Source organism: Pristiophorus japonicus, chromosome 4, assembly GCF_044704955.1.
Source record: "Pristiophorus japonicus isolate sPriJap1 chromosome 4, sPriJap1.hap1, whole genome shotgun sequence".
Classification (NCBI taxonomy): domain Eukaryota; kingdom Metazoa; phylum Chordata; class Chondrichthyes; family Pristiophoridae; genus Pristiophorus; species Pristiophorus japonicus.
Window position 1 is genome coordinate 98,899,856 of NC_091980.1, and position 12,082 is coordinate 98,911,937.

At 42.2% G+C, this 12,082-nt stretch overlaps 1 protein-coding gene across 3 annotated transcripts in view; it reads right to left on the bottom strand.

Moving 5' to 3' along the window:
• LOC139263010 (peroxisome proliferator-activated receptor gamma coactivator 1-alpha-like) overlaps positions 1–12,082 on the bottom strand; it is a 183,922-nt gene that overhangs the window by 21,298 nt on the left and 150,542 nt on the right. For 2 of the 3 annotated variants that reach the window (XM_070878449.1, XM_070878451.1), the window contains exons 2-4: positions 10,512–10,688; positions 9,358–9,435; positions 1,474–1,665 (exon numbers count right to left, since the gene is read on the bottom strand). In XM_070878449.1, the coding sequence (XP_070734550.1) occupies positions 1,474–1,665; positions 9,358–9,435; positions 10,512–10,688 (447 nt within the window). The remainder of the gene's footprint in view (positions 1–1,473; positions 1,666–9,357; positions 9,436–10,511; positions 10,689–12,082) is intronic. The other variant, XM_070878450.1, reaches the window with a different exon arrangement.

The window sequence follows — 12,082 nt, forward strand, 5'->3', positions numbered from 1 at the left end:
ATAAACAAAAAAACAATAGAAGTGTATATTATAGTATGTCAAACTTTCTTGGTGTTAGATCTTTATAATATATACTGGACAGAGATTGACTGCAGAGTATGTCTTAATAAACCTGCAGTAATGACGGTATAATCGCTAATCCTCTCGTATGAACGTCAAAGCACATCAAAGACACGAAACACACTGACAGTTGGCGTCTGTATTGACAGCTGCTGCTGACACAAAACCTGACCAAAAACAGAATAAAATTGAAACAGTATATATTATAAATAATAACAGACACTAGGGAGCAATATCAAAACTATAATCTAATCTCACGTTTCAGATGACAGATTATAAACTGCCCATGCGTTGACATAATGATTAATAGCATCACCTGAATCCTCTGATTAGACTATTGCATTGTCATTATTCCCAGGTAGTTACTATTTGCTGCATCCACCAATTGTTTAAAAATTCTGACTCATTGGCCAGGATTCTTTTTTTTTAAATATCCACACGATTTATTCAATAAAAGCATACTTTAGATATATATATTTTTTTTTACAAGTTATTTCTGGTATAACAAAGTTGGCACAAAAATTCACACCGGCAAAATAAAACTGAATGGTCACATTTTCCTAATTAAAAATAAATTTAGGGGAGAGCTATACATGGCATAATACAAAGAGAATGTACATGAATCTTGGGTCCAAGCATGGTCAAATGTATGATCTTGGCTACTTTGATGTTAAATGTTAAAATAAAACCATTAACAAGATTAACTATACTTTTTCAATCTACTGAACCTACCATAATAGTATACTTGAATTAATTACTGAGATATGTTATGTTCTACTTCTGGCCGATAGATTAATATTTAATTAAAATATTAGGATATAGAGGGCAGGGAGAGGAAGGATAATGTGGTGATTATGAAAATGGCCTCCCACCAAATTGTACCAGATTGACCTGTTTGTGTTCCGTGGTAGCCTTCCAGTCAAATATACCAGGTGCAGTTGCAGTGAGTTTTGTCAGTCCTGGGCATGGAGGCTAAAGAGACCACTTTTCTCCTTCAATGGAGGGGAGGGCGGGCGGGTGGAAAGGAGGGAGAACTAACCATCTTATTCCAAATTCACTTTGTCTTAGTTGTTTATGGTGAAGCATTGGTGGTAATTGGAGGGATAGAACAGGCTTGTCAGCTGAAAGTTTATTTAATGAAAATGTTGCAGTTGGTTGTAACATTTTTAAATGAAAGGCATATATTTTATATCTTATTCTATTCATGCATTTTTGATTTCAGCAATCTATTTTAATAATAGATGTGATTAATACTACATGCAATTTTACAGGAAACAAAAAAACTAGCTTATCTTGCTATTTTTAAACCTGAAAATTAAAAAAATTCAGACCTTATTTTGCCTACATTATACCCATGCAGCGGGTAGCCAGAGGCTCATCCAATTCCTTTTAAACAGTAGGAAGGATTCTTACTAGAGATGGTTCATCAGGCTTTGTGGTGGGAGGACTGCCATCTGGTGTTGATAAAGAGGCAGCTTCCAACGAATCAGTCACAACTCCATCTGTAAGTTCCTTGAACGCAGACAGGCTCACATCATCTACTTGGATGTCGTCCAGTGTCTCAGTGAGAGCAGCCAGCAAGGCCTCATTTTCTTCCTCTATGATCTAGAATATAAAAGTGAAGAGGTTAGATAATGGGAGTAGACACATTTGCATAGCCCTTAATTCTCCAACTATGAGGAATGTAGAATTTTACATTTAATTTTAATTTCTTCTGTACAAGCAGAGCCACACAGATTGATGCATTTCTGCTACCTTGCACACAACTCTGGGATTTGAATCTTGGAAGCCTGCAATTTTCTACCTCCCTCTTAATCTGTTGCCTGGTGGGAGCAGTGCGAACTTTACTTTTTATATATATTAATGCAGATTGAAAATAACGGTAGCAGGGACAAATGGCCAACAAAAATTACTCTGAGCAGAAAAGGCTCAGAGAATTTGTGCAATCAACTGGAAGGCCAAAAATCCAAAAGCTTCTTGCGATTGAAAGTATGCTCCAGCAAATAGCTTACACTGTGCTTGAACTTCTACATAAAACAACAAAGTTCTAGGCAATTACATTGGCAGGGGGATGGGAACCTGAAAATAGATTCAGTAGGGAGGGGAGTAAAGCTGGAATTAGAAAGCAAAAATAAAGAAATTGAGTTTGAAGGAGAGAGGAAACAAGCAGGAAAAAAGGGTACAAAAAAAACAAATTTAAAGGCACTTTGTCTAAATGCACATTGTATTTGTAACAAAAGAGATGAGTTGATGATACAAATTGAGACAAATGGGTATGATCTGATAGCCATTACAGAGACGTGGTTGCAAGATGACCAGGACTGGAAATTAAATATTCAGGGGTATTTGACAATCTGGAAGGACAGACAGAAAGGAAAAAGAGGTGGGGTAGCTCTATTGGTAAAGAATGGAATCACTGCAATAGTGAGAAACGATATTGGCTCAAATGATCAGGATGTTTTAACAGTTTGGGTGGAGATAAGGAATAATAAAGGGGAAAAGTCACTGGTGGACGTAGCCTATAGGCCCCATAACAGCAGCAACTCTGTTGGTCGCAGCATAAACCAGGAAATAGTGGGGGCTTGTAAAAAGGGAACAGCAATAATCATGGGTGATTTTAACCTCCATATTGATTGGACAAATCAAATTGGTCAGGGTAGCCTTGAGGAAGAGTTCATAGGGCCCAAGTTTGCCCCCATGCTTAGAACGGTACACCTCCGTGAGGTGAACCAACTTTTTAGAACAAAAACCACGCCTAAAACTTACCTAGGTATTCTCCCTGCTCCTCAGGACGTCTTCGGCTTCGGTATAGCGCACCACATCCAGTGGGGGGCGGAGCCAGGTCCCGGCGCTGAAAACAGTGCTGGGACCTCTGCACATGCACGCTAGAGTGTGCGCGCATGTGCAGTAGCTCCTCACCCCCGAATCTCTGCAGGCTGTGTGGGAGGAGCCCGAGACACGCTGTCTCTAGCCCTGGCCAAATGGGCTCCCTGCCGCAACCTGCGAGGGAACAGTGCCTGATGTAAAAGAACAGATTTACAAGCTGGCAAAGAAGGGCTTGACCCCAATTGCAGATTGGTGTGATCCTAAGGAATTCCCATGGTGTTACCCAGGCGTGTTTTGTTACTGGAAACAAGATCCTCAGGATACTGAAGTCCAAGAGGCTGGCTCCAGACCTTTCAGAGGATTTGTACCATTTGATCAAGAGGGTACTTCACCACCCCCTTTCCCTCTTCTCCACTCCTCTTCCTCTCCCCCCTCTCTCCCTGCCCCCTCCTCCTCTCGCCCCTCTCCTCCCCCCTCAGCCCGCTGCCTTCCCTTCACATAAAAGGTAGAACTTCTATTTTTTTATTTGTTATTGATTGATTGATTGCCTATTACTTTGGTCCTGGTGTTTTAGGTGCAGGATTCCTTCTATTTTTTATTTGTTAATTAATTGCTTATTACTTTTTGTGCTTAGTTTAGTGCTTTGTCAGTCTTGGTGCAGGTCCTCTCAGCTTCCTTGTATTTTTTATGTTATTGAATGCTTATTTTTGTGCTTTGTTTAGTGCTTGGTGCTTTAAATGTATTGCTTTGTTTAGTGCTTAGTGTTTTAAATGTCCTTATGCTTCTTTAATGTTGTTGTGAAGGTGTTTAGTGCTTTGGAAAATCCTCTGACTTCCCTTCTCCCCCGCCACCCGCTATCTCTGGCTACCTGTGCTGATTTCTTAAGTCTCCGCAAGGTTTTTCTGAGCGTACAAAAGTGAACACATAAGCTGGCCTAAGATAGTTTGGAGTAACTTTTTGCTGGCTAAACTTGCTTAAATGGCCAAAAGTGGCTGGTAATATCTCCTTTTGAAAAAAAAACTGAACTAAAAAGAAACTGAACTAACTCACTTAAACTGGAGCAAACTAAATGGAGAGAATTGTGATTTTTAAGATACTCCAAAAAACTAGTTGCTCCAAAAAGGAGCAACTCCTGGGGAACCTTGGGTCCATAGAGTGCATAAAGGACGGGTTCCTTGAGCAATATGTAACGGAACCAACCAGGGGGCAGGCTCTTATAGATCTGGTCCTGTGTAATGAGACAGGATTAATAAACAATCTCCGAGTAAAGGATCCCCTCGGAATGAGTGATCATAGCATGATTGAATTTCAAATTCAGATGGAGGGTGAGAAAGTTGGATCTCTAACCAGCGTACTAAGCTTAAATAAAGAAGACTATGAAGGTATGAGGGCTGAGTGGGCTAAAATGGACTGGGAAAATAGATTAAAGTGTAGGACGGTTGATAAACAGTTGATAAACAGTGGTGTACATTTAATGTACATGGTGTACATTTAAACACAACTCTTAAAAAGAATATATTCCAGTAAGGAGGAAAAGGCATAAGAGAAAAGATAGCCATCTGTGGCTAACTAAATAAATAAAGGACAGAATCCAATTAAAAACAAGGGCATACAATGTGGCCAAAACTAGTGGGAGGACAGAAGATTGGGAAGCGTTTAAAAGCCAACAAAGAATGATTAAAAAAATGATTAAGAAAGGGTAGACTATGAAAGTAAACTAGCACAAAATATAAAAACAGATAGCAAGAGTTTCTATAGGTATATAAAAAGGAAAAGAGTGGCTAGAATAAATGTTGGTCCCTTAGAGGATGAGGAATTAGTCATGGGGAACATGGAGATGGCAGAAACTCTGAACAAATATTTGTATCAGTCTTTAAGGTAGAGGTCACTAACAATATTCCAACAGTAGATAGCCAAGGGGCTATAGGATGGGAGGAACTTAACACAATCACAATCACTAAGGAGGTGGTACTCAGTAAGATAATGGGACTAAAGGCAGATAAATCCCCTGGACCTGATGGCTTGCATCCTAGGGTCTTAAGAGGAGTAACAGCAGGGATAGTGGATGCATTGGTTGTAATTTACCAAAATTCCCTGAATCCTGGGGAGGTCCCAGCAGATTGGAAAATTGCAAATGTAATGCCCCTATTTAAAAAAGGAGGCAGACAAAAAGCAAGAAACTATAGACCAGTTAGCCTAACATCTGTGGTTGGGAAGATGTTGGAGTCCATTATTAAAGAAGCAGTAACAGGTCATTTGGAAAAGCAAAATTCGGTCAGGCAGAGTCAGCATGGATTTATGAAGGGGAAGTCAGGTTTGACAAATTTGCTAGAATTCTTTGAGGATGTAACGAACAGGTTGGATAAAGGGGAACCAGTGGATGTGTTTGGACTTCCAGAAGGCATGTGACAAGGTGCCACATAAAAGGTTACTGCACAAGATAAAAGTTCACGGGGTTGGGGGTAATATATTAGCATGGATAGAGGATTGGCTAACGAACAGAAAACAGAGGGTAGGGATAAATGGTTCATTCTTGGGTTGGCAATCAGTAACTAGTGGGGTGCCGCAGGGATGAGTGCTGGGACCCCAACTATTTACAATCTATATTAACGACTTGGAGGAATGGACTGAGTGTAACGTAGCCAAGTTTGCTGACGATACAAAGATGGGAGGAAAAGCAATGTGAGTGGGCAAAAATTTGGCAGATGGACTATAATGTTGGAAAGTGTGAGGTCATGCACTTTGGCAGAAAAAAATCAAAGAACAAGTTATTATTTAAATGGAGAAAGATTGCAAAGTGCTGCAGTACAGCGGGACCTGGGGATACTTGTGCATGAAACACAAAAGGTTAGTATGCAGGTACAGCAAGTCATCAGGAAGGCCAATGGAATCTTGGCCTTTATTGCAAAGGGGCTGGAGTATAAAAGCAGGGAAGTCTTGCTATAGTTGTACAGGGTATTGGTGAGGCCATACCTGGAATAGTGTGCAGTTTTGGTTTCCATATTTACGAAAGGATATACTTGCTTTGGAGGTAGTTCAGAGAAAGGTCACTAGGTTGATTCCAGAGATAAGGGGGTTGACTTATGAGGAAAGATTGAATAGGTTGGGCCTCTAATCAATGGAATTCAGAAGAATGAGAGGTCATCTTATCGAAATGTATAAGATTATGAGGGGGCTGGACAAGGTGGATGCAGAGAGGATGTTTCCACTGATTGGGGAGACTAGAACTAGAGGGCATAATCTTAGAATAAAGGGCCACCCATTTAAAACAGAGATGAGGAGAAATTTCTTCTCTGAGGGTCGTGGATCTGTGGAATTAATTGCCTCAGAGAGTTGTGGAAGCTGGGACATTGAATAAATTTAAGACAGAAATAGACAGTTTCTTAAATTATATGGAGTTATAGGGAGCGGGCAGGGAAGTGGACTTGAGTCCATGATCGGATCAGCCATGATTGTATTATAGGAGTGGGCTCAAGGGACCGTATGGCCTACTCCTGCTCCTATTTCTTATGTTCTTATGATAGATTTTCATGGATGTAAAAGAAATTGCATGCAGCTTCATCTCTGTTGCACTTTATGCATGAATATTGAGTGTGAGGTGCACCTGCAGCAGTTCTTATTGGGGGAGTTTTAACCTAAAAAAAAAATGTATGGATTGGGGGCATGGGGGTAGTTAAATTGTTAAAAATGGGATTTCCAACCTGAACCCACCGCTGTCCCACCCTTTAACAAGGGTGGGACAGGAGTGGGGAACCAATGCGCTCCCAGGAGGCAAGGTGTTAATTTAAATATTGTAATTGGACTGGAAGCCTCTTTTTTATGCTCCTTTTTGTTTTAACTGCATGTGGACGGGTTTTACACAATTCGTGAAACCCGGGAGTTACAACAAGGCAGGGACTGTTGAATCCAGGAGGTAAGTGCTTTTATACCTACCTACTGGATCCTGCCTAAACCCACACCCCACTGTCGGAGAACACCTCACGAGGTCTCTGAACCCCCCAAGGGCTCCCCCCCCACCGATGATGCAGGCCAGCCATGATCCTCTGATGGCGGCTGTAATAGAGCGCCACCTAGTGGACTATGCTCCATCTAGTGGTAATGCAACAACTGATGTAAATACAATAAAAGAGTCATGTGGAAAAGTCACATAATGACAGTTCCTGTTGGTGCCATCTTATAGTGTGTTTGTTAGTAATGTCATAAGAATATATCACAGCGGGCCATGATCTTCTCTTCACCCACCCCGATCCTCTCTTCCCCACCCCCCCAAAATCGCTGCCCAACTCCACCCCCTCCCGATCCTATTAATGCCCCAGCCCGATCCCCGATTGCTGCCCGACACCACTGTTCCCCCACGATCCTTTTATCGGCATGGCCCGATCCGTGATCGTGATCAACCTCAGCCCCCATCCTTTTATCGGCCTGGTCTGACACCTCCCTTCCTCCTCTGTGCGGCCTACTGCCGAAAGCCTACCGCCCGCAGCCAGCCAGTCCCTTAATCTGCCTGTTTGCAGGCGGGAAACCGAGGTCTCGCATGCAAATCAGGCTCTGCCATTAAAGTCTGCAGGACCGCCTCGGAGCACCTCGCCCCCAACCCGCCCTCCTCCTTAAAATCCAGCCCTGTTTCTGTGTCAAATGGATATGGTAGCATAGACTAGTAACCCAGAGACCTGCATTAATAATCCAGAGAATGGGAGTTCATAGCAGTTTGAGAATTAGAATCTGAAAATAAAAATGGCGTTACCATCAACGAGTTCCCCGCCATCAACCTGCTGAGGGTCACCACTGACCAGAAACGCAACTGCCCTAATGAAATATGATTGCACCCGTTCTCAAATAGGCACAGTTCCACAGTTTGCGTGCGGTATAGTGAGGTTACTGGAAACTGGACGGTGATTGGAAGCTATCAGCAGCAGCGCAATATTAAATTAAAAGCACCTTGTGCCAGGGATGGAGCCCTGAGCAATGAACAGCCCGACACTTTTTGGCTCCTGCAGATGTATTGGAGAGCGATTATTGTGCGCTGTAGCATTTGAGGACAGGCTGCTGATTACAAAGAAACTCGATGATAGGGTTTCATTAAGGAGGAGACTGGAGCCTGATGGCGGCTTCATGTACTGGTGCCGAGACCTTGCTTGAGGAATGGTCACATAGCCAAGGGAAATCCTTCATATGTTCGCTTAGGTTCCAACTATTGCTACGCTCAGGAGCGCTAGATCGTGGAGAAGGGTTGATCACGTCATGCTTCTCCGAAATAACAGAAACCCCAGTTACATCCCAAGGGACCGACTGGAGGGGGATTTACAGCATTTGTCGGGGAGTGCTTATGGGGTGACGAGGGTCAAATGAGGTTAATTTCTCCTTTCTGGCAGGGAACTGGGCAATACAATCAGTGACTCAATCTCGTTGCTATTCGAGCTGAATTGGAGGCTGTAATTAACTGGCCGTCAAAAGCACAATGGTCCAAATGGCCTTATTCTGTGTTGTACTATTCTACGATTCTTTGATTATTCTATGTTTGAAATAGGCGAGTCGTTATAAAGCAGTGCATGGAGGTGAAGGATGTACCTGGAGACAGACAGAGGCACGTGGGGATAGTCCTAGCAACTCACCTGGAAGACAGTAAGGCCGTGATCTCTAGGTAAATCCCAGTTCCCCTCTGGAGGATGGGGGGATGGGGGGATGGGGTGATGTTGACAGTTAACTGGACGGGTTGCATCCCAGCCCTCCCCACCCCATCCCCGTGGACCTGGCTTCTGCCACAGGCTCTGCCTTCCCCTGTCCAGACTCCGACTGTGCTGGGGTCACTATTTAGTCATCTGCAGTTGGCTGCTCGAATAACCTGTGAGGCAAGAGGTCAGACTCGGAAACTCATCGTGCAGTGCCTCCCTAGAATTGGGATTTAACGTGGTGCAGGTTCACAATTTGACTTTTCAAAGTGTCCCTTTATAAGGAGGCAAAAAGCAAATTACTGCAACAGTCCACATACTGGAAAACAGCAGTTCAGTCAACATCTACTGGAACAGCAGGCAACATTTCTTCAGAAGGGATTGGGGTATCTGATCCTTTGTTCACCCACCTGGGGCATCTGATGATATGTTTGACTAGTTAAAGTTGGGGTATCATGCTTTACTCACCATTGGGTGAGGGCTGGGACATTCTTAAAGCATATTTTTATTCTTGGAATGTGGGCAAGGTTGGCATTCATGCCCATCCCTAGTTGGTGCTTGTTTATTACATGCTGAAAGTGCAGAAATAAACATGTTCTCAGGTTACGTAATACGTTCTTTCTTTAGGCAAGGTATATTGTTTCACATTAAGTAAGTAAAACAAAAATAATAATAAATATATATGTTTAATTGTAACTGTATAACTAATTTTTATACAGAAAAAATACTTATGTTGTGTTACAGGGTGTCCATGGAATTTTTTAACATGGGAGGGGGCCTCAGAAGCAAAAATGTTGCAAACCTCTGATCTACAGGAAGCACTGCAGCAACTTGTCAACATTTCTTCAGCAGCACTTCTCAAACCAGTGACCTCCACCATCTAAAGGAATAACAGGTACATAGGAACACCATCAAGTTCTCCTCCAAGTTGCACACCATCCTGACTTGGACATATAACACCATTTCTTTAGCGTTGCTGGGTCAAATTCCTGGACATCCCTACCTAACAGCATTGTGGGAGCACCTTCACCACACTGACTGCAACAGTTCAAGTGGAGGACCCACCACGATAAATGCCAACCTTGCCAACGATGCCCACACCTAAGAACTAATTTTTTAAATCGTTTAACAACTTGTGTGGTGCTGTCCAAAGCCACATCTCCAATACTGTAGAGACCGGCCACTGCCATGGACTAAACTAACTCTATCAAATCCAATGGAGTTGATGTCGTTGAGCTACACTGAGTCAGGAAACAAGAAATTAATGTCCTCCCTAGACTGAGCTACAATATTTAATCAGTGGTATGATACATGGTCCTTGTGACCAGTAGAGGCAAGGTTCTTGCGAATTCCTAGCCTACTGCCAGTTTTTCTAACACCCCCATTATCTATTTCCCCAGCATATGTCAATGTAAGGAACTGAATATTTTAACTAAAGAGAGCTTGGCATTCCGTATAGAGAAGGAATAGGATAAGCACCATCTTGGGTTAGCTTTTTGAACAGTGGTCTTATCAACATTTAAGGCAACAGACTATGGAGGCGATAATCTAGCCCTTGCACCACACTGTCAGAGCTACCACTGTTTAGGTGCTTTGCATGTTATAGTGGAATACACTGGTCATGCCCTGTGATGTGAGACCAGCTTATTTGAATATTTTTCTGAGCACATCACTCATGTTGCACTAAAAATGGCAGGAGCGGCAGATGCTGGAAGTTTGGGTTCCAATAATCAGTTGAGAATTCTTGTCTGTCCATAAATGTCCAGCAGAATTTTCCATCATGTGGGGATGATAATTGTATAATGGTGTTAGTTTACCCCTTCCCTTATTGAAAACATTGGATTAGCATAACAAAATGCTTTGTCTCCAGGAGGACTACAAGGGTTCATTTTCTACTAAGTTTAAACTTATTTAGCACTTTCAGAATTAAGCACAAGAACTGAAACGCATACTTACTTCAAAAAGTTCAGAATCATCTGTACTATACTGGCTGGAACTTATTTCTGATTGGTCATTGTCCCACCGAAGTTCACTAAGGCAGCTAACTGAATCAAGGTCATTCACATCCAGCTGGGAAAGGTCAATTTCTGGAAAGTCTGAATATAGACGGTCTTCACCAGCCACTGAACCATACTGTAAAGGAAGGAGTATAATCAGAGTTAGTCTGCTGTAAACCTCAGTCACACAAAGAGGGGGCAATCTAGATTAAAAAAATTAACCTTTCAATATAGCTTAATACAGTAATAGTTTTTTGCTGATCACTGTGACATAGTGCAAATTTAATGGCAAAGTAAAAGTATGAAGCAACTATTTTTCCGTTGAATTTATCCTCGTCAAATTAGGTACAGTTAATGTTTCAAAAATTCTGCACGGTAAAGCATTGTGTAGAATTACTACCACAATCCAACTCTAATAAGATTGGGTGCATGAAGTGAATCCAAGACTAAAAAAGGCCTTTAAATGCTTTTTGTTGATAGGAATTTATTTCTTTCAAGCGTAGGTGAGGAATATTCCAGCAGTCAGATCAATTTTATGATGATCATTTTGCACTAACATAGGTAATAATTCTTTTCTTGCAAGCATGTCATCTGAGCCATTAGAAATATGTAAAAAAAGTTTTACAACTTCTCTTCCCTGGCCAACATTCATCCCTCAGCAATACCACCAAAACAGGTTAACTGGCTATTTATCTCATTTGCTGTTTGTGTGACCTTGCTGTTCACAAATTGGCTGCTGCATTTGCCTACAAGGGAACATTGACGACACTTAACGATTCGCTGTGAAGTGCTTTAGGACGTCCTGTGAACATGAAAGATGCTACATAAATACAATTTATTTCAGTTACGTGGTTGTACCCTGTGTAAGCAATACATATATGGATGAAAAGGCATTTCAACTCTGGAAATATCCAAAATCCACACTTAGAGGATTTTGAGGTCAAAGAGTATCTATGCTCTTTCCAATACAGATGACAAGTGAATGGTTCATGATACATTCTGAACTTTCCAGGGTGGGCCAATGTTATTTTCATATTATACAGATATGGAACAGACAACAAAAAGCACTAGAAAGGTATATTGTGGGTGTGTGTAATATCATAAGGGTGAAACTGGACCTTGCTGTGCCCATTTTTCAGGCAGACAACGGATGCAAAGTTCAATTTAGGGAGCCAACCTCTCATGCCCGAACAGCATTGGAAAAACGTCCAATTATTTTGATTTGGCCCTGGTGGACGCCTAGAGCAGTCATCAGGCCCCTTAAATATGTTTATATGTTAGGACCCATAAACAAAAATTGACTTGCCCTGAATGCAGGGCCGCTGGAGGCCACCACCAGGAAGGTAAGTGTTAAAAAAATACTTACTTTACCGTGAAGCCTGGAGAAACAGAAGCGCTCTTTGTTAAAACTCCGGGCCACGGCTGGCCTCCTCTTGCCCTCTCCTGTTTGTGTTCTCCCCACCCACCGCCCACCACTCCCCCCCCCCCATATCCCTCTTCTCTCCTCCAACTCACCTTCGGCTCCCGGCC